General features: G+C 41.6%; 1 protein-coding gene across 1 annotated transcript in view; it reads left to right on the top strand.

Annotated features, from left to right (window-relative positions):
* LOC119730625 (dystrophin-like) overlaps positions 1-21,072 on the top strand; it is a 72,772-nt gene extending 51,700 nt beyond the window's left edge. Inside the window, exons 23-36 of the mRNA XM_038203612.1 lie at positions 917-1,090; positions 1,908-2,060; positions 2,609-2,917; positions 3,038-3,190; positions 4,086-4,247; positions 5,431-5,559; positions 6,076-6,249; positions 8,978-9,310; positions 9,993-10,175; positions 11,733-11,876; positions 13,113-13,271; positions 16,148-17,143; positions 17,708-18,065; positions 21,044-21,072. Coding sequence (XP_038059540.1) covers positions 917-1,090; positions 1,908-2,060; positions 2,609-2,917; positions 3,038-3,190; positions 4,086-4,247; positions 5,431-5,559; positions 6,076-6,249; positions 8,978-9,310; positions 9,993-10,175; positions 11,733-11,876; positions 13,113-13,271; positions 16,148-17,143; positions 17,708-18,065; positions 21,044-21,072 — 3,456 coding nt within the window. The remainder of the gene's footprint in view (positions 1-916; positions 1,091-1,907; positions 2,061-2,608; positions 2,918-3,037; positions 3,191-4,085; positions 4,248-5,430; positions 5,560-6,075; positions 6,250-8,977; positions 9,311-9,992; positions 10,176-11,732; positions 11,877-13,112; positions 13,272-16,147; positions 17,144-17,707; positions 18,066-21,043) is intronic.
* The last annotated feature ends 2,541 nt before the right edge of the window (positions 21,073-23,613 follow it).

Here is a 23,613-nt window from a genome sequence, read left to right as displayed (position 1 = left end):
ATTTAGTTCACTAATAAGAGCGTTCTTACCGGGTAAATGCCGATTATTATTATAATACGTGGTACTGTCAGTTAGGGAATGCATGACGATTGTTTGTAGTGCCTTGAAGATGGTTCAGTGTGTTTAAAGAAAGAGATAGTTTCTCAGGTAAAACAGGTTAACCCAAAATGGGTAAACCTGAACAGACGGAATAATTTCATAGGGTGTTAAGTACCAGTGCGATCTTTACTCCAAGTAAGCTTTTTGATAAAAACAACTGGTACATGTAGGTTACTTGTTGGATAAATGCAAATGATCCTCTTAAAGGGAATGTACAACATTTGCTTTTGCTGCAATTTTCAGAAATAAATGGATTTGGAGGATTAGTATGTTATAGCAAATATTGTTAAAACGACTTGTTTCACATTTTGGGCTTGAAGATGCTGGAAAAACCAGGAAAACCAATCATGTTCTTGTAGTCTGGTTCCCTGACCCAACTTAAGATGAATTGGAGCAATTTATAGACTTTGGGGAATTGTAAGGTCAGAGAATCAGTCTAGAAGGCTTGTACCCCTTCACAGGTGTGTAATCAACTGCAAAGAAAATGCGGAATTAGAAAAAAATAGGAGCAGTTTTTGAAGAAAATAAACCAGTTTTCTCCAACGCTGGTCGGCCGACCAGCGTTGGAAAAATACCATTTTCTTCAAAATGTCAGCACACCAGGAAAAACGATTTTACAGGATGATTTAGGCTGTCATTCCCTAACAATCCAGTTAGGTATGCCGTGATAATTTGACCATTTCGTTTTGTGATGTTTGCAAATGTTGTATCTTCCCTTTAAATTATTTTCGACCAACTAGATGATTGAAAACGGACAAGTCCGATCCTGTAATGACTTCTTTCAACCCACAACCCATTTGTCTTGTGATGTTCCCAGGCCCTGACCGACGACATTCAGACCCTGCAGCAGAACATGGACAACATCACCGAGACTGGACAGAAGCTGGCCAAAGAGGGCGACCCGCCGTTTGCGGCCCGCATCACCGCCGAGCTGAAGCAGCTGCAGACCAAGTGGACACGGGTCACCAAGCTGGCTCAGGAACAGAGACAGGTCTGTGAAGTGGCTTGTATCTTCAGTATTGTAGTCCATGTATTTGTGATGGGTCACAAGTTAATCACAAGTCAATCTTAAGTCTATCACAAGCCAATCACAAGTCAATCACAAGTCAATCACATGTCAATCACAAGTCAATCACAAGTTCATCATAAGTCCATCACAAGTTCATCACAAGTCCATCACGAGTCAATCACAAGTCAATCACAAGTCAATCACAAGTCCATCACAAGTCAATCACATGTCAATCACAAGTCAATCACATGTCAATCACAAGTCAATCACAAGTCGATCACAAGTCTATCACAAGTCTATCACAAGCCAATCACAAGTCAATCACAAGTCCATCACAAGCCAATCACATGTCAATCACATGTCAATCACAAGTCCATCACAAGCCCATCACAAGTCCATCACAAGCCAATCACATGTCAATCACAAGCCAATCACAAGTCAGTCACAAGCCAATCACAAGTCTATCACAAGCCAATCACAAGTCCATCACATGTCTATCACATGTCAATCACAAGCCAATCACAAGTCCATCACAAGTCAATCACAAGTCCACCACAAGCCAATCACAAGTCAATCACATGTCAATCACAAGTCAATCATCCAGTCCCAAGTCATCGCAAGTTATTCAAAAGAACTCTGCCACAAGCAAAGAGCAAAGAATGGACTTGTGATTAACTTGTGAATAGGCTTCAGATGGACATGAAAGCAACAGTCTTAGTCAGAAGTCAATTCCTTGCTCAAACATCCTTAGGGATAAAAAGGTGAATTTTTTTTTTGGCCGTGCTTCCTTCCTGTTCAGAGTCTGGAGACGGCCCACGGCATCTGCAAGAAACTGAAAGGCGAGATGCAAGAACTGAACGACTGGCTGGACGTGACGGAGACGGACTACATCAGCAAAGACGCGTCCATCCAAGACCCCGCCGATATACAGAACAAACTCAAGAAAGTCAAGGTCAGTGGGGTGTTTCAATTAGAAATTCTATATGATGATAATATGCTTCAGACAGAGTCTTATTGCTGCTTCTTGGTCCAATTTCCATGAAACTGCCAAACAGAAAATTATTACTAAGCATACTCATTAAAAAAAAAGGAGAACCAGTCAAAATGATGCAGACGTCATATATATTTTGGCTGGTATCCTGAATCTGCTATGCAAATTTATGTTGTTAATTAATATGCATACCACCCATTTCATATTGACCCCTTGGGTATATGACACTAAGTAGGCAAGACTGATATTATTCTCAAAAGAAAAAAGAAAGCTTCAAATAGGATTATCACGCCCTCTAACTTTTGCAGCAGACCATATGCATTGCAGGTATCTCAGAGGCTGGTCTTTGTGATTTTATTTGAGTAACAATGAATGCACACAAGCTTTACTCATGCCTATCCACGCAATACAAAACCATTGTCTCTAATGCATAATGTCTCTATACAACACTGATGCTTAAAACTCGGCTTGATTTCCAATATTCAAGATGATTTTTTAATAATTTGCAGAAAGTCCAGGAAGACACTACAGCCAAAGAGCCCATCGTGACCTCAGCAACCAAAGGCCACACAGCCCTGACCGCCAAATCGCCCCAAGACTCCACCCTCTCCTCCGAGTACACGACCCTCCTCGCTCGCTGGACAACCCACCAGGACAAGCTAGCCTCTGCCCACAAGACGCTGACTGAAGCCGCCGACAACTGGCGGCAGCTCAAGGTGCTGCTGGAGGAGGAGACTATGTGGATGGAAGGGTTCGAGAAGAAACTGAAGAATCCATCACTGAGCCTGGATGCGGAGGAAATTTCGGAAGAGATTGATGTTAGTCTCGGGAATACTTCTATATTTTATTTAACATTGTTTTAAAAATTTCACGTGTTAGCTGCGTTAAGCATTCCTGTTAAGTCTTTGTGAAACCCCTTTTCTCTCTCTTCTATACAGACTTTGGAGCTGGCTGTTCAGAAACACGCCGTAGACAACTCCGCGAAGATCAATAAGCTAAGCCAGAGTCTGATCTCCAATGACATCATGGTGTCTGCTGTGGAACGCGAAACCAAGATGTACAACCAGAAAGCTAAGGAAATTGTTACTCAGGTAACGGATATAAATGCTAAATTGGAGAAAATAAACATGTAAAGGCTCATTCCTCCCTACACGGTTACCCCCAAATGAGCCAACTAAATCAATTAATCCAACCTTCCCAAATCCTCAAAAACGTTCTTTGCAAAGTAGAGGCTCTGTGGCAAAACAGTGTGGCTGATTTTGAAGGATGCACTGTGTCAAGGTCTTGGGCCGGATCTTGTGTTGTTTATGCTCAGCCATGCATGAATTTAGGCCTAGATTATACTTGAAATCCTCCGCACTGCTCCAGGATGTCACTGGCTCTGCCTCAACATACTGACAGTGATTGCTGGAGGATTTTGCAGGATTGAGGCAGGGGTCAGCCCTCCAAGGACCGCATTCAAGAAATAATGGATGATTTTGGAGGATTGAGGCTGTATGCAATTTTGACATGGAGGCAGTTGGAGGATTTTGCAGGATTGAGGTTGCATCCTAGCAAAAATGTCTAGGGAGCTAAGGTTGAAGACAGGACAGGGAGCAACGAACATTAAACAGATGGTTCTTGAAAGTGGGGCTGGTGTTTGGCTAGGAAATTCTGGATCAATGGTTCAGTTGATTTTAAAGGGGCTCGCACATGTTATTTACCTAACGGTATGTTTGAATGAGGAACTTGTGAAATAGAATTTTTGTTTTGACGCAGAAATTTTAGAGTAATTGAAAAATTATGACAAACAGACTGCAAAAAAATTTAAAAATAAATAAAATCCCTTGTTTGAAGGGATTATTTTTGTGTCGTGTTTTTGTTTTTTGGGAAGAAGGAAATGGGGAAGTATGGACATTCATGTGCTTGTTCAGTTGAGTAAATTGAAACTGAAGGAAAACTTTGTAAAAACTGATTGTTTTTTTTCCCTTTTCATTCCCAACACAGGCTAAAGAATGCCAGCAGCGTCTGGAGAACAACGTCCAGCTCTTGCAGCAACTTGAGAAGGACATGCTGGTGCTACAGAGCTGGATCACTGTGGTGGACAGGACACTCAACAACCGGCTGGCATCGCGGGTCTCGGCTCTAGATGTCCCTAGTGAATTTGAGGTAGGCTTTGAATCTCTAGTTTCAAGTTTCTCTAGTTTCTTTGTAATCTCTTGGTAGTGTATTGGAAACCTTTTGACTGTTTATTTTTGGCGTTGCTGTCTGTGCTGACATCAGAAGTGCTTTTAACTGTGGAAGATTTTGGATTGTTAATGGTAAGTAGAACTACCAAATGATCGGTTGAAAATGAAGAGCACTGCTTCGCAGTTCAGAGAAAAATATAACCAGCTGTAGATAATTGGGCTAAAATGTACTCCTTTTTTTCAAGACTTGACCTAGCTTGAAAGAGAAAAAGACCATCATTTTGGGGACTTTAACCAGTTCACGTCAGATGACGTGTATACACGCAAGTGTTTTGTGGTATTCGGAACGGGTGACGGATGTACACCAACCAGCGAGGTTGGAAATATCTGTCAGCGACCTGTTCGCAGTGAGAGAGGCCGGAAAAATCAGGGTGTGCTATCCACAGATGACGAATTGAATTTGTATGGCATCGAGGTTCGTGAAAAACAATCCCGCGCCTGGGTCCGGTCGATGTCAATAAAAAATCCTGGCGCGAACTGGTTAACAATGGCAAGTCGAGGCTCAAATGCTTTGCTGATCGTTTGGGCCTATTATTCAGCTGTCGATGAACTGTTTGTATTGGGGCAATCTTCACTTGTATCTGGACATTTTTAAAGATGGACTTGCCATTATAATAATAATAATAATAACAGGTTCTTATATAGCGCTTTTAACTAAGATCAAAGCGCTTTACATTATTATTACCCCTAATCATTGGGCCAATTAAACATTCCATATACCATCTCAGCTCCCTGGGGAGTATACAGCTCGATGCTGCCTGTTAGGCGCAAGGAAGCTAATTCAATCACAATAACCATCACTGCCCTCATAGGTACCCATTTACTCCTGGGTGGAGAGAAGCAATGAGTGACAAAGTGCCTTGCTCAAGGGCACACGCACCATGACCCCGCCAGGACTCGAACCCACGACCTGCAGCTTTACCCACAGACCACGAATCAGTGCCCTTAACCACGAGGCCACAGCACTCCAGAAAATTAAGACAAAATATTGCTTTGCTCTCCTTCAACAGTGTCTTGTGTCGCAACACGGAGAATTGTGTCCTTAGGCAGGATATCTTACTCTGACTGTCCCCTAGCTATCTAATTTCTTATTTTTGTAACAGCAAATGAAGTCAGAGTTTGAAGCCCACGAGACCGTGCTGTCCAACATCAACAACAGAGCCACGGCCCTGATGGAACAGACCAGCAGCACGGCCAATCAGAGACTCCACCAGCAAGTGGAGATACTACGGGTGAGCTGATTGGTTGAATCAGAACCAAGAAGAAAACAATTACAAGATTTACAGTTGGGCTGTGAGGGCTGAAACAGAAATCGACTTTTCTGCCCTACTCAAAAACTCAGTGTTGAGCCCACCGGCTAAATATGAAACAAGATGGTTGGGACGAGTTGTTAGGTTTGAGATTCATTTCGATATTGATTGGAGATTGAGGTTTTACATTTTTTCCCCCAAGTTTGACCTCTTTTTCAAATTCTGAAAATTCTCAAGTAGTCAATATTGCCTTCTGTGTGGCATTCTTTTCATAACATCCTACAGACATGCAACTTTTCCTCGGATCAGCTGATTTCCTCTTTTGTTACTTCCCATGTGTGCCATTGAAAATAGAAAACACTGTTCAAAGTCTGGGAAAAATTTGAATTTCCTCTTTTTTTTGTGATTTCCCAGTTGCATGCCTGATCCTAAGAAAAGCTACATCTGTGACCTGTTGGGATTGCTTTTAATGTAAATTTTGTGTCTTGGTTATCACAGAAAAATATGGACGAGCTGCAGCACAAGTTCCGCAAGTTCCAGAAGCCGTCGGACTTTGAGCCCAAGATGGCCCACGTCAAGGGGATCCTGGACAACGTACAGGAAGGCATCGGGGTCCTGGTGGTCAAGAACAGAGAGCCGGAGGTCATCAAGACACAGCAGGACGCGTGCATGGTGAGCTGCATCCAGTCGGGACTGGTTGAAACTTGTTTAGACCAGTGTGATAGTAATAGTATTGTTGGCATTGATACAGTCAGTACTGGTTTGAACTGGCTTTGACTGATATGTTCGTGTTGGTGATCAAGAACATAGAGGTCGGTGGTCATCAAGACACAGCAGGATGCATGCATGGTGAGTTGCATCCAGTCGGGACTGGTTGAACCTCGTTTAGACCAGTTTGATAGTAATAGCATTGTTGGTATTGGATCCAGTCAGTACTGGTTGGAACTGGTTTTGAGATGTTCGTGTTGGTGATCAAGAACAGAGGGTCCGTGGTCATAAAGACTGGGCAGGATGCATGCATGGTGAGCTGCATCCAGTCGGGACTGGTTGAACCTTGTTTAGACCAGTTTGATAGTAATAGCATTGTTGGCATTGGATCCAGTCAGTACTGGTTGGAACTGGCTTTGACTGATATATTCATGTTGGTGATCAAGAACAGAGGGTCGGTGGTCATAAAGACAGGGCAGGATGCATGCATGGTGAGCTGGATCCAGTCAAGACTGGTTGAACCTTGTTTAGACCAGTTTGATAGTAATAGCATTGTTGGCATTGATCCAGTCAGTACTGGTTGGAACTGGTTTTGGGATGTGCGTGTTGGTGATCAAGAACAGAGGGTCTGTGGTCATAATGACACAGCAGGATGCATGCATGGTGAGCTGCATCCAGTCAGGACTGGTTGAACCTTGTTTAGACCAGTTTGATAGTAATAGTATCGTTGGCATTGATCCAGTCAGTACTGGTTGGAACTGGTTTTGGGATGTGCGTGTTGGTGATCAAGAACTTAGAGGTCGGTGGTCATCAAGACAGCAGGATGCATGCATGGTGAGCTGCATCCAGTCGGGACTGGTTGAACCTTGTTTAGACCAGTTTGATAGTAATAGTATCGTTGGCATTGATACAGTCAGTACTGGTTGAAACTGGTTCTGACTGATACCTTCATGTTGGTGATCCAGAACAGGGGGTCGGTGGTCATAAAAACAGGGCAGGATGCGTGCATGGTGAGCTGCATCCAGTCGGGACTGGTTGAACCTTGTTTAGACCAGTTTGATAGTAATAGCATTGTTGGCATTGATCCAGTCAGTACTGGTTGGAACTGGTTTTGGGATGTGCGTGTTGGTGATCAAGAACAGAGGGTCCGTGGTCATAATGACACAGCAGGATGCATGCATGGTGAGCTGCATCCAGTCAGGACTGGTTGAACCTTGTTTAGACCAGTTTGATAGTAATAGTATCGTTGGCATTGATCCAGTCAGTACTGGTTGGAACTGGTTTTGGGATGTGCGTGTTGGTGATCAAGAACAGAGGGTCTGTGGTCATAATGACACAGCAGGACGCATGCATGGTGAGCTGCATCCAGTCGGGACTGGTTGAATCTTGTTTAGACCAGTTTGATAGTAATAGCATTGTTGGCATTGATCCAGTCAGTACTGGTTGGAACTGGTTTTGACTGATGTGTTCGTGTTGGTGATCAAAAACAGAGGGTCGGTGGTCATAAAGACAAGGCAGGATGCATGCATGGTGAGCTGCATCCAGTCGGGACTGGTTGAATCTTGTTTAGACCAGTTTGATAGTAATAGCATCATTGGCATTGGATCCAGTCAGTACTGGTTGAAACTGGCTTTGACTGATATGTTCGTGTTGGTGATCAAGAACATAGAGGTCGGTGGTTATCAAGACACAGCAGGATGCATGCATGGTGAGCTGCATCCAGTCGGGACTGGTTGAACCTTCTTTAGACCAGTTTGATAGAAATAGCATTGTTGGCATTGGATCCAGTCAGTACTGGTTGGAACTGGTTTTGACTGATACCTTCATGTTGGTGATCAAGAACAGAGGGTCGGTGGTCATTAAGACACAGCAGGATGCATGCATGGTGAGCTGCATCCAGTCGGGACTGGTTGAATCTTGTTTAGACCAGTTTGATAGTAATAGCATTGTTGGCATTGATACAGTCAGTACTGGTTGGAACTTGTTTTGAGATGTTCGTGTTGGTGATCAAGAACAGAGGGTCCGTGGTCATAAAGACAGAGCAGGATGCATGCTTGGTAGATTTGGATCCAGCCGGAACTGGTCAGAACAGGTTTCACCCCATTTGATCAAGAACAGGGGCCAATGTCATGGAGCTGCTTAGCACAAAAAAAGACTGGCTTATAAACGCAGGTTATCAGCCAAAACTCCATGTGGTTTTCATGCTAAGCAAACAACAGTTGAATACCAATCACGAGCAATAAACATCACATGGAGTTTTGGCTGGTAACCTGCTTTTATAAGCCATACTTTTTTTGTGCTAAGCAAATTTTTTTTGCTTAGCAGCGCTGTGAAATTGGCCTCAGAGGGTCTGTGGTCCTAAAGACAAGCATGCAGGATGCATGCTTGGTAGTTTTGGATCCAGCCGGAACTGGTCAGAACAGGTTTCACCCCATTTGGGTGCGTTTGGCATTGGATGTAGTCAGGACCCTCAAGAACTGGCTTAGTTTATCTGGTTTGGTTGTGATAGCATTGTTGGCTTGAACCAGTTTAAACCAGTTCTGTCTGGCATGGTTTGTTGACTGGTAGATTAGATCTAGTCAGGGCCACTTGAAACTGGTTACATAATGAGTCTAAAAACTAGGTGTAACAATTTGCCGAGCCTTTAACATCGTCTCTCTTCTAATATTGATGAATTTTAAATTTTTTTTAGGGCTTCTACAAGACACTGAGTGAGATCAAGCACGAAGTAGAGTACGTCATCAAGACCGGCCGCAGCGTGGTCGAGCGCCATCAGCTAGACAACCCGGCCGACCTGACCGAACGCCTGAACACCTTGAAGCTCCTGTACAACCAGCTCGGCAAGCGGGTGACGGAGGGCCGGGACGAGCTTGAGAAGGCCCTGTCGCTGAGTCGCAAGGTCAAGAAGGAGCTGGTGAGCCAGGGAGAATGGTGCCAGACTAAGGAGACGGAGCTGGGCCGGCGGTGCGAGGAGGACAAGGAGGGGACGCCGCAGAGCTTGAACCAGGAGATCGAGTGGTGCAAGGTGAGTGGCTTGGGTCTGTTTTCTGACCTGAGACTTAAGAGGTAGGGGGTGAGGGGGTAAAGGAGGGGGGGGGGGGGGGGGGTTGTTGAGGGGGTGGTTGGGGGTCTCAATGTGAATCCTTTCCTCTCTGGCGTGCAGCATCTACTGTGTCCTGCTCAGTAATCAAAAGCAACATATCATGGGTTAGTGAACATTAACCCTAACCCACCTCAATCTTCAAAATCCTCATGGTGGTTTTGTAAGATTTTGGAGGATTGGGGATGAATGGTGTTTGAGAAACATGAGGATTTTGGAGGTTTGAGGATGAATGGTGTTGAAGCAAATGAGGATCTTGGAGGATTGAGGATGAATGGTGTTGAAGCACATGAGGATTTTGGAGGATTGAGGTACCATGCTTCTGTGTGATTAGGTCTTTATTCGTCGACTTTCCTACCGGTATGTGCCGTGAGGAAAAGATCCTAAAAATTTAGAGATCGAAAATGAAAAGTTCAAAGGTTGTTTTTGCGACACTTATCATCAAAAACTGGAGAACGAAATCAGGAAGTGTAGAAGAAAAAAGGTCCTTCATCTATTTAGAATCCAGAGAATCTCCAAAAGCGCCTCGAAAAAATTGTAAAGTCGTTTTAAGGGATTTGTGAAGAAAATTTAGAAGGCTTGTTTTTTTGGCAATACATGTCAACAGAAACTAGAGCATGACATCAAGAAGCACCAGACCTCCATGGGCGAGTGCAAGAAGCTTGCCGACAAGCTGATTGGCCTAGCTGAGGAAGGCAGCCTGGGCGCCATCAAGGACGACTGCGAAGACATCGAGGGACGGCTGGCCAAGCTGTCCGGCCAGATCAGGGACAGGCACATACAACTCAAGGTGAGTGGAGTAGCTGATGAACTGGTCAAATTCTGAGGAAACCGTTCAAATATACAAATGTTGACTGCCATAAGGGGTGTAGTAAAACTAGCTTCCTGAGGTGACCCATGGAGCATTCTGTTTTCCGAAGGCGAAGCTGAGGGAAATGGACGCTCCATGTATCACTTAATGAGGCTAGGTAACCCATTAGCACCTTTACTACATTGTACTACATTTTACTACATTGTACTACATTGTACAACATTTTACTACATTGTACTACATTGTACTACATTGTACTACATTGTACTACATTGTACTACATTTTACTACATTGTACTACATTGTATTACATTGTATTTATTCAGGTGACCCATATATATATGGAGCGTTTTGTTTTCCCGAGGCAAAGCTGAGGGAATTGGAACGCTCCATGGATCACTTAATGAGGCTAGGTAACCCATTAGCACCTGTACTACATTGTATTACATTGTGTTTATTCACTGAAGAAGCACTAAAACCATGGAGTGCTTGTGCGCTTTCGGGTGCTGTAGTAAGTAATATGCAGGGCGGTTTTGGACGCTACAGTGACTAAAGGGTTAAGCAGTCTTCTATCGTTTGTCGGGTAGACAGTTCAGATATCAGCTTGCAGTTGGGTCAACCATAGTTTGGTCTCCTGGTCCAAGTTAGTTAGACCGTCTGCACCATGTGGAGATTGGTAGATGAGGCAGTGGGATAGAATATGGTCTGCAGTTTGGTCTGCAGTCCTGCATTCACAGGTGGTACTGTCCGCGAGGCCCCATTTGTTGGCTCTGAAGCGCCCCACGCCAGTTCGAAGGCGGTTTAGTCTTGTCCAGGCCTTGCGTGTTAGACCCATTCCAATGATGTTGGTGTGGTCCTGGACGAACTGATGTAGGCGCGTAGTGGATCCTTGTCATGATTGTCCCATTTGTCTGCATTTGTTAAGCAGTAAATATTTGTTTCATAGTGCCTCACTCACAGATTCTGCTTAGTTTGACAGATAAATTATTGATTTAACCAAAATCCAATTCGAACGGAATTCTATTTCGATTTAAAAGTAGTTGGAAATTTGCATAGACTTTTCCAATCTAACCCAAAATGAAGTCTTTGCACCCAAATTTGTAACCCATGGAAAAAGCACATGCAACACACTCCGTAAGCATGTTCTCATAGACATCTGTTAACTGCGTTGGTTGCAATGTGTGTCATACTTTTTCCAGAGTGAAGGCCGGTTCATACTTCATGCAAATGTGATGCGAATTTGACATCACGAAGCATTCGCTGCGAAATTCGCCGAAGTTGAAATGTGTTCAACTTTTACGAATTTGCAGTGTGAAAACTTGCCCTGACTTCGCAAATTCGCGTTCGCGTTCGCGTTCGCGTTCGCGCTGAGTATTGTACAATGTAGTATAGTCGTTTTGGCCGATACCAAATTTCATGTGACACATTCTCGGCCAATCAGGAGACAATCTCCTCGTGAGATGCTAAAACTTTTATATTTCTATTTTTGATCTTTTTTAAATGCCTTTTGATGATTCTTCCCCCCTTTTTCCCCAGAAATACTTAGATCAGATAGCAGAGTTCCGTAGAAGTCTTAGCGAGGTGAAGCCGTGGCTTAGCGAAGCTGAGAAGATCTTAGACGCCTCGGACAAACTTCCCAGAGAGGAGAAAGTCAGTGAGGAGGAGGTGGCTAGATGCATGGTGAGTATCTACCTCTGATCCTAGAACCTTGAGGACATTTTAGACTCTTCAGGTTATGGGCTCCGTGCGCCGACAAAAGAGGGCGGCCTTTTACCTAGCAACGACGTCCCATGGGCGGGACATTTCGCTGGTTGACGCGCACCGTTACTTGTGTGTGAGGCACGTACACCAGGGGATTTTTACTATGTACATGCAGTGGTCGCGCTTCGTGGCAAATGAATTGCAGTCAGGCAAGATGGTGTCAATCGGTCACCCCCAACTGTACTTCCTTTGCCGGTGAGGGGGTACTTGTGAACGGAGCGGATTGACTCAAATGTTGTGAAATTCTCTTCGGAGACCTTCCAAGTACATTTTTGCATAATCCGAGTTCTACGTTTTTCTTCCAGATATTTACTGATTTTATTCCCTTTTTCCAAATTCTTGTCATATGTTATTGCATTGTTTGCTACTTTAATTGCTTAGTGCAGCTATTCTTTAACCCGTTCAATTTGGCATTTTAAAATACTTTTGGAGCATGTGTTTTCTTTCATTTTCTGTACTATAAAACAGTTTTTGTATTTTATGGTCCACCAAATGTGTGTTCATGTGTAAGCCTGAAGAAATTATTTTTTTTTATCTGTATATCTTTGAACAATTATTAAAAATCCATTAAACAGAAAAATTGTCCCAAGTTGACAGAAGTTTGATGACAGTTTTAACAAACTTCTAGCTAGGCCAGGACAATTTTTGTTTTGAGATGGACTTTAATAATTGTCTGAAGATAAAAAAAAAATGGGGAAAAAATTTAGAAAAAAAGAATAATGCAACAATGAAACCACGAAGAAACCTCGGCATAACATTCCAGAATAAATCAGGCAGGGCCCCAAAATCATCAACTTGTTCTTTAATGTAAATCAAATTAGGTTTTTGCCCTTCACCGACGTATAAACACTGTATACTCAGTGTGTTACCTCCCGAGTGAAAGTTGGAAAAAATCACTCGGGTGGGACTCGAACCCACAACCTCCTGCTTTCTAGTGCAGACGTCTCACCACTCTTTTGAAGGGCAAAACCTAATTTGATTTACATCACCCCGACGCAAAATTCCATATTATGAATTGTTCCAGAATGGTCGAGATTTGAATCCTGGACACAATGGTGGACAGTAAGAAAAGTACTGCCAACCTAACCTGACTTGATGATTTAACTTCTTAGTCATCTTCTTTATGTGACACTCATTTCCTTCTTTTTTTTGAAGAAACTACAAGAGGAATCGGAGGACCTAGCCACCAGGGTGGAGGAGATCCGTGACCAGGCCTTGGAGCTCTTACGCCTGGGCGGTGATTGCCGGCGCTCAACCGAGCCGGACCTCATCAGCCTGAATCAGAGATGGGAGGACGTCTGCCAAAGGGCTAAGGTAAAGGACATAAATTCCCAAGAAAATGCTTGAATGACATTTCATTTCCATACTAGGACATAACCTCGGATAAAAGATGGCATAGATGCCAGATGAATTTGGAAAAAAAAATATATGTCAATAAACCCTCAACCTTAGGCCAAAAAAAAAAAAATATTCGGTCTCTGGTTAGACCAAAGTTCCGGAATTGACGCGGCCACGCGGCTTTTTTTTTTTTTTTGGCTTTTTTTTTTTCTTTCTTCAAGCTTGGATTGTACAGACAAGGTGGGTACTATTTTGCTTTTTTGGTGTCCTCATGTACATTGGTGTCCTCCATAATTTACCTTGGTGCTTTCGATCATTTGCCTTGGTGCAATTTCCCATTCCTTGGTGCTCTTTGGTAAAAAACATTGAGGATGTGTGGAAATAGAGGGCGCTGTTGGAGCTACCATGGAACATTTTGGAAAAAAAAAAGATCGACGCGCATGATTAAAATCGACGCGCGCGCTGACCAGAGACCGACTTATTTTTTTTTTTGGCCTTAAAGGCAATATGCAACACTTGCAAATATCAAAAAACAAAACTACCAAATTATTAGGAAATACCTTATTTGACTGTAGGTGACTAAAAGTCTCAAGCATCCTGTGAAATCATGGCACCTGGTGTGCTGTCATTTTCAAGAAAAGTAGAATTTGTGTACCAATTTCCAACGATGGTTGGCCAACCATCGTTGAAAACAAATTGATTTTTTTTTTTCTTTCAAATACTGCCCCCAATTTACCAAATTTGGCTAGTCCACATTTTGTTTGCAATCGCTTACACATCCGTGAGTGGGTGCAAGTCAGCTAGTCTTGCTCCCTGACCTGACAATTCCCCGACATCTATAAATTGCTCCATTTCGTCTGAAGTGTAAGGTCAGGGAACCAGACTACAAGAACAGCATTTTTTCCCCTTGGTTTTTCCAGCATCTATGATCACAAAACTGTAAACAGGTCAGTGTAACAATATTTACTATAAATGAAATACTAACCCCCAAATCTGTCCATTTCTGAAAATTGCAGCAAAAGCAAATGTTGTATATACCTTGAAGTTTCTTTGGAGGGTTTAAGTTAAAGTGCAAATGTTTTGCTAGAAGTCAACTCGTAACATTTTTTTAGTAGTCGATTAAAATGCATACACTTAGGCTCACTAAGTTGTTTGTAATTTGATACATTAAGCCTTTTGTTTGGTGAGTAATTTTTTTGTAAGTAATAGCTCATGAACAGAGAAAACAGTTTTGCATTACAAAGAGGGAAACCAGTTATCTGAAGACACTTAAGTGTACAAGAAATTAAACAAATGGAAATATTGAGCAAGTAATTTTGTGAACGATTTAAAAAAAAGAAAAAACAGACAGATTTATAAGTTCCAGAGAAAAGTGCTTGAATTTTTGATTTTTGCTCCTTCGAATTGTTAGCGGCTTTGAATATTGACAATTTTGGCTTAAAGAGGTTGTGGAATGCTCGAAGACATTTCCGTCATTTTTCGGGTATATGTAGCCTAAGGTGTGATGAAATTTAAAACGACTATTGTGTCTGTCATGAAATGAGTACAAAAGGTACTTTTGAGGCTGTTTTTCAGGTCCTGTTTCGACGCGAACGTGCAATCTGTGTAAAAGTCGTCGTTGGGGGCAGCAAACAAAACATAGTAAATCATGACGTAATAAACAGGACTCGTTTATACTAGGCTGCATCGGGAGTCCTGTTTATTACGTCACGATTTACTATTTTGTTTGCTGCCCCCAACAACAACTTTTACACAAATTGCACGTTCGCGTCGAAACAGGACCTGAAAAACAGCCTCAAAAGTACCTTTTGTACTCATTTCATGACAGACACAATAGTCGTTTTTATTTCATCACACCTTAGGCTACATATACCCGAAAAATGACGGAAGTGTCTTCGAGCATTCCACAACCTCTTTAATTTTCAAAGTTCAACTCTTGAAATGTTTTTTATCTAAGAAGTATAAGATCTAGAGAAAACCCCCCAGATATATTGGCAACGTACAATAAGTGTAAATGTTAATCACGCCCCTATTTGATGAAGTTTTGTTGAACTGTGAAAAAAAAGGTCGAATTGAAGTTTGTGAGTGAAATCATTGACAGAATGCACGGAACCAACAACACACAGATTGTCAACTATTTTCCAGAACGTAATGAAATCAGAAACCGCCCATGTCGCTATCTCTGGAATGTGTTATCATTGAAAGAATGCGGTGAAGATAAAGTGCCGAAGAATTTACAGAGTGAACACATTGAAGTGAATGTCTATGGCCTCATTTAGGGCGCGAGGGTCTTGACGACCAGATGTTATTGTGTGTAGTGGGAATCTAAACACGCCCGCCTCTTATGTCAGAATTCTGTCTGCGGTGCGCGATGATGAACGACCCTTTCCGCAGCCAGATGTAACCGGTTGGTTATTATAACCACAGGCAAAATATTTACAAACAGTCAAGAAAGAATTGTTTCTCAAGTTTGCTCGTCAAAAATGTGCTTTCTTGAAAGGCTTGCCACTCGACTTGCAAGTGGATGGTTTGCGATTAAATTTCTTTAACTACGGAAGAGTTGACGTTTACTCTGAATTTAAACAATGTAATTGCTCTCCCTTTTGGTGAAAATAATATAAAAATTTAGGATGCCAAAAAACAAGCCTGTAATGGTTTGAGAAACGTTGACAAGTTTGATGCAGGCCTCAGTGATATTTCAACACTATGAATTTCTAAAAATGTAAATAATACCGAGGTGCCCTGGAAGAGGAGGTTGCTAAATACGAAAAAAGAAAAAGTCCTCTGAGGATTCCGTGATTAGGGTCGAGGGGCAGTAACATTCCACCGATGCCTTTGGTTCTGTTATTTAGGAGAAGCAGCTGGAGCAGAAGACTATCGTTGCTGAGATGGACGAGGCGGCACGGCAACTAGAGGAGGCAGAGCGGAGGCGCGCTGAGGAAGAGGAGAAGAGGAAAGAGCAGGAGGAAAGATTGAAGGAAGAGCGGCTAAAGGAGGAGGTGCGATTGAAGGAGGAAGAGCGATTGAAGGAAGAACGCTTGAAGGAGGAAAGACTGAGGGAGGAGGAGCGATTGCAGGAAGAGCAATTGAAGGAGGCAGAACAGTTGAGGGAAGAGCAATTGATGGAGGAAAGACTAAGGGAGGAAGAACGATTGAAGGAAGAGCAACTAAAGGAGGAAGAGCGGTTGAAGGAAGAGCGATTGAAGGAGGAAAGACTCAGGGAGGAACAACGATTGAAGGAAGAACAAGAATTGAAGGAAGAACAAGAAAGACTTGAGGCAGAAAGAGAACAAGAGAGATTGAAACGGGAAGAGGAGGAACGCCAGGCTGCTGCTGCTGTGGAAGCAATGCCCAAGGAGGAAGATGAGCATCTGGTAGCCATGGAAACTGAAGTCGTTGTGCAGTCATCCCCCGATCACATGGACGTCCCTGACGACACAGAGACCTCTGCGCAAATCTCGGAAGACATCATTGACGAGGCGGTGCAGTGCGAGTCCATCGACGAGCTGGAAACTCAGCCCGACCTTTCATCCTTGCAGTGGGTCACCCCCGGCGAGTTGCTGGCCCAGGAGGTGCAGGAAAACTCTGACAAGACCAACTCTCTGATCGAAGAGCAGTGTGAGCAGCAGATCGTGGAGACCGTCGAAGCAGCCGTCAATTTTGACGAGATGTTCGCTGGAAAGGACGATGAGGAAGTTAAAGATGAGGAGGCGGAGAGGCACGTTGCAGAGTTCCACGTGGTCTTGGAGCAGACCTACCAAGCCATTGACCTGTGTGATCATAGACTGGTGGACGGGATGGACCTGCGACCGGAGGACTTTGACCAGGATGCCGAGCAGAGTGTGCAGGTAGGATTCATTGTTTCATTTATAGATGGCTTTGTGAATATCACAAAATGTATGCAACAATCCTTAGCATATTAGAGAGTGATTGTTAAGTAAAAATATTATTGGCTTTCTTGTCCTTTTGTGACATCGTAAAATATCAAAAGAAATGCCATCGCCAAATGTGTGTTCTTTTGAAAAGGATTCTTTAGCTCTCAATTGAACAGATTTACGGTTTCTGTGAATTAACCTGGAAACTTTGTGTTTCTTGTTTTAAAACAATAAATAATATCGTAAATTGTAAAAGTAACAGAGTCTAATGATTCAATACTAGTATTTTTTTGGTTACGGTTCCCATGTTATTTTGCCATTGAGAATGATAGGATTAAAGAGTCAGGCTTTCTAATTTCTAGTTCCATGCTACTTTCCGATCAGCTAGTAGTTGGCGGCAGCATTTTATTTTAATATGCATGACGTCACAATGACTGCGTTTTAACTATTACATCGAATTGAGTGACAACGCATGTTCGTTAATTTAGTGCTCAGGCTTGTGACTTCAAGGTTAATTATTCTATTGTAATTATTCAGGATACCGATGAGGCAATCGGTGCCCTGCAGCCCGACGTAGAGAACCTCATATCGCAAGGCGAGGCCCTGATCAGCGAGGTCCAGGAACGCGACCCGAGACAGTCGCGACACCTGGAGGCCAGGCTGGGCACACTGCGCAATCGCTGGAACACGCTGCAGGGCGACGCCGAGCAGCGCAACGACGCGCTGAGGGAGGTCGTGCCTCGGTGGACCGCTTACGAGAAGGAGGTCAGCGAGATGGGGGCGTGGCTAGAGGAACTGGGGCGGAGGGCGGATGAGGGGAAGGAAGATGAAGACACCATCAAGGTAAGACAAACATTTTTGTTTACAACCGTTGGCCAATTTTACAGAACAAATTGTACAATAGGCCGTGCACAACGGCCAATTCAAGATCAACACACGGTCCGCCTCCACAGATATTGTGTGCGTGTACAAAAGGCACGAGGGATTAGCATGTTTAGACGTCACCCGGAGGCGAGTCGAGGCAATCTGGACGTCTTAACCCATCAGCCGTGCCTGTGTATAAAAACAGCCAGTGCGTGTTATCACGTCCTCCGATGTGAACTGGTTAAAGCTATAGTCCATCATTTGCAGCCATCCGAAAAAGTAACTGGCGTATTATTGTTGAAAAACATACTTGGTTGAAAGATAGTAAGTGGACTAAACTCCCTGTGAAATTATTCTTTCTGGCAAGCTGTAATTTTGAAGTAATCAACGAAAGAAGGCCTTTCCAACGGTGCATCTTAAGACGCACCGTAGTAAAATTTAAATTGGTAGTTCTTTTTGTTATTCGGCGCAGCGCGCGCAAGCATTGGCATGACGCACAGGCGCGCACGGTTGCTATAATTCGTTGGATCAGTGCGCGACATCGCATATAGCTGCAATTCAAAACAATTCAAAACATGATTCAGCAACTTTTGATTTGAAATTGAGATCCTAGAATGCTGTTTTTCTCGGAATATACAGCTGAAGCTGAGCTGAAACTTCATCAGGTTAGTTGTTCAGTATCCTTCATTAGATTTTGAACACTTTTGTTGCTTCAAACGAACAAAATGCACAAATTACAAATGATGGACTATATCTTTAACAAAAAAAATCTCAGGGGTTTCAAATTTAGTACTGAACCACTAACCCCATTGATTCTCAAGTGAAAAGAAAGTTTCTTCAACTTCATACGCAAATTCTTGCATAAAAATCTCAATGTAAACAAGGTTTTTTTCATGCATTCTTTTATTTTATCAAAGCATTGCACCACAAATTGTGAGCTTTTTTCTTGCATCCTTATGTGCATTTCCTAGTAATGTCCAAGTACCTTATGCTAATAAATGCCAGAAAGAATGCAGTATCCAGACGCCACTTTTGTGGTTGTATACCAAGTCTATGGACAGTTGAGTGCATTTTCAGAGTATTTTCTAACAACATTGGTAATGTTTCTCAGTCCTAAATTCATGCCTTTTCAACATTTTTGCAATGACTGACCTTGATTGAGATAATATATGATGAAAAAAGTGGCGTCAGGTTGCAACATTCTTTCCAAAATGCCAACTACAAAAGGAAGCTAAATTAACTATTACAGATGACAAATTTCTTAATTTTAATCAGAAAATTCTGTGATTTAAATTTTTTTTTTTTTTTTAAATTTTTTCATCAATGCTCCCTACATTCCTTATTACATTTTGCTTTCAATGAAAAGTGAAACCTGAATCGGAAAGATTTCCATATACGAAGTTCACTAATTTTCCTCTGTATTGACTAACAAGCCCCCAGATAGCAATTTCATGTCATCAAAGTCAATTTGAGCAGTGAGAAAATACAAGCATTTTCTTAGAAAACACTTAAAATTTTTCAGTCCAATCTAATAGGGTTTGTACACAGGGTGTTGAGTGAACTTCGTATATGGAAATCTTTCCCCTGAATCAAGTACATGCCCCGAAAATCTGTCCTCTCAACTTCTTCAAAAAGTTAATAAAATATCCCGAGGAGATTGCGTAATTGAATTACGCACCATTCCACTGGTTGTGTTTTTATTGCCCGGGAAACTTGAGGAGCTCTGCGAAATAAAAGCCCCCAAGAATTTTTTTTCCGCAAAATATGGCATTTGTGAACTTGTTCTTCTCTTTTTTTTTCCATACCACATGAACATGTGCATACAAGCAGTAGGGTATAAACTTGGTGATATAGATAATAATATTTTCTTACAATTATTTCTGAAGTTTGTGGCCTGGCATGTTTACATAGGGTGAAGTTGTGGTCAGAAGACAGATTTTTTTATATGTACCCTACCGGTATTTGTCAGGGCTAAAAAAGAGTGCTCATCTCAAATTTTCTGCATTCTAGTCTGTGAAAGCATTTGACATTCAGAACCTGACATCTCAAACTTGATTTTGATATTTCATTTTAGGAACAAAAAAACTGTGTCAAATTTTGCCCTCTGTGATAGGGTAGATTTAGTAAATATGGCTACGAAGATTCATTAATTTTGAAACATAAAACACAAGGGTTGTGGAAAATCATTGCCTCATAGTCAATATACAACCAGATAAAAGTAACGATGCAACTTTCAGAAAAAATTCCATACATGAACATCACTAGTTTTCCCTGCAGTGACCTATCATCCATCTGTAAGCGATGACATGTCCTAAAAAGTCAAATTTAGCAGGGACAATCTTGAAGCATTTACTGAGAAAACACTTAAATTTTTCAGACCAGTCACATAGGGTTTGTGCACAGGGTGTCAAGTGATGTCCAGGTATGGAAGTCTTTCCCAACTGTCCATGTATGGTTGAAATTTGTACAATAAACAACAACATAGGTTTAATACCTCACCTATAGCACAGAGCAGAAAGACAAATCTTGACGACCGTTAACAGCAAATTATCGAATATAGTACATGTATATGCGTGCTACAGTTGAGCAGACAGAACAACATACATTGTCAGTCAACAAATTGTATAATTTACAGATTAATGACATTGTAAATACAATGTGAACGAAATAAAGGAACATGTAACTTATGTATCTGGCACAAATCAGCTTGTATGCATGGTATGGGTCGTTCCTTAATAGGTCTCGTTCAAATGATGTCATTTCCGACAGACATCCACGTGCATCGGCATTTTGAGCGTCAACTTGCATAACGCGCATCAGCTGCGTGGTATTTCGAACACATCTCGAGCAACAAGCCTGCGTGTTTGGAACATTTTCCAACACTGCGCAATGCGTACTTGATTGCTTAAAATACGCAGTTGCAGTTCTCCTACAGAGATGGCCGTCATTGAACAAGCCCTATTAAGGGTCCAAAGTGTGACCTTTTTTCTGTCCCTGTCACCTCTGTAGTTTGTAAGTTGTCATTCAAGGATCGTTAAGAATGACTTCCAACTTTTTTTTTTACATTTCTTGGGTAGGTGGTTTATCATTATTCATAATCACAACTGCGTTAAGTAAGGAGTGCATCAAACTCTTAGACGTCAGATGTAACAGGGACCCCAAATTTGTACAAATTATGTAGTTGACCACAAATTAATAGAATGACCCATAGACTGCCAATGTGTAATACACTTGTTACAATTGCCATCCCAAAAAAGTATATTACAATTGGCACATTAATATTTTCCATATATAAGTACATACAAAAACGTATAAAAATACAAGGCAATTAGCATTTAATTACGAGCTGCAATTATTTACAGGCTGTTCTATTGAATTTGTACACATACTCTGCCATTCTTGGTCTTACATGTGGGTCTTTCCTCACTACTGGCTGCAAAGTTGGGATTTAAGAGTGGGACATTGAAGGGTCCAGCAAAACAAATACATTGTGTTCATTTTTTTGGGTACATTCCTAAGGCCTTAAAGGGGCCATGACTTGAATTTTACTTGGAAACATAATTTGTGCACCCTGCTATTCTTAAATGTATGAAATCTAGTTGACAGCCCGTTTTGGTCAATTTTAGTGGAAAGTATCCTGACAAATGAGGGCATTATTGCTGTGATGTCATTTCAGGAAGACACTCTTCAATTGATAGGTTTTCTGTTCAAATTGTTAACCCAATATTTGCTCATTGAAACCATTTTTGAGAAAACTTTGCTCATTGGCGTACTGCCATGTACTGAAAGAACAACGAATCACCAAATAAAAGAAAATTTACAACAGCAAAGTATCCAATATTCTGGCAAATGTTGGTGCTGAAATAGCCGTAACATTGAGGTTTCTGCCTGAAATGACATCACACTTTTGCTCATGAATTTGCAAATTTTCATTAGCATAAAAACCAAAAAGGCACCAAAATACCCTTAAAAATGGCAAAATGAAAATTGAAAGTAAGGTTAAATGGGACGAAAAGGTCTACTTTTAAGGATTGCATTAAAAATATTACATGACATTGGCCCATTAATGATTATGCGTACAAAAAAATACAGAAAACTTTCTGTGTACTCAATTTAATACAGGGGTCATCATACATCATTACTTAAGTATGGACATAATCAGCATCTTGTAACATCTGTCTCGAAAGTCTTGCATGTGTAAATTCTTGGTGAGCACAATCCTCAACAATTTGATGGCAATGTACAAGGGGAACAGAGGACAAACAGCTTGATATTATTATCCTGCTTCATTTTCCAATCCAATGACACACTTTTGTACCCCTCTGATGTGGAAAGACCTGTACAATGTTTAACAAAACAAAAGTCAATCTCTCTTAAAATTTAGATTTTAGTTCAAAAATAAGATTAATATTAACAAGTACATGTACCTCTTTGTGTCTACATTCAATGTGTACATTAAAAAGCAAAATACTAGTACAGAAAATATGCTGCACATTTCATTTCTGTTTATCCACACATCAGTTATGTACATATTTTTACCATTACATGGCAAGTTAAGTTTGAAATACAAGGAAATGAAGGTTTTAATTTTTTTTTACAGCTGCAAGTATCTCTTAGAGCGCACAAATATTTCATACACTCAATGACATACATTTGTACGTATTTACTTAGCAAAACAACTAATGTTATTCTTTTCTCCGTTTAAAAAGGCAATAATAATGGTTTGCCATATCTGGCTAGCCAGACAGATAACAATCTTGAGGAAATGATTTTTCTTTGTCAAAACTTTTTTTTTTTTTTACATCAACTATTTTTTAAACATCAACTTCCTTGTACATACATGCATTGAAAAAAAACACACTATGAAATCATTGCATCAATATAACATGTTACCCATAAGCACCTGCATTGCCCAATTTCACAGTGTTGCTAAGCACGCAAATTTGCTTAGCACAAGAAAAGTCTGGCTTATAAAAACAGGTTATCAGCCAAAACTCTGTGTGATTTCATGCTAACTCCCTAGGGTGTGTGCAAAATCGTATTGAATTTGGAGGATTGAGGACTGTTAGGGTTAACAACAGCTGAATTCTAATCACAAGCAATAGGCCTATACATCATGCAGAGTTTGGGCTAGTTACCCGCTTTAATAAAGTAAATTTTTTTGGTGATTAGCAAGTTTTTGTGCTTAGCAGCACGGTGAAATTGGCCCCAGAATGTCATTGTATTACATTGTTTTTAGTCACTGAAAAATCAATAAAACAATTGAGTGCTCAGGTAGTTTAGGGCACTACAGTGAGTAATAGGTACATGTAGGGCGGTTTCAGGCGCTACAGTAACTAAAGGGTTAAATGAAGAATTTTTTAAAATTAAAATCCAGGAAAATTTGTTATGACTCTATCCCCCTTGAGTGATTTACTAGGAACCTTCCTCACTCCTGCAAATCTCAACACCGTATTGTAAACTCAACACCCAAAGTGTTGGACTCTGATTATGATGGTATGCCTAACCCCATGGAAAGCATAATCAATTTACGAGTGCAGTACTCACTCCAACAGATGCCAACAAACTCTGGTGTTGGA

This window comes from Patiria miniata, unplaced genomic scaffold (assembly GCF_015706575.1).
Source record: "Patiria miniata isolate m_02_andy unplaced genomic scaffold, ASM1570657v1 HiC_scaffold_22, whole genome shotgun sequence".
Taxonomy (NCBI): domain Eukaryota; kingdom Metazoa; phylum Echinodermata; class Asteroidea; order Valvatida; family Asterinidae; genus Patiria; species Patiria miniata.
This window is presented reverse-complemented; position numbering and strand designations above follow the sequence as displayed.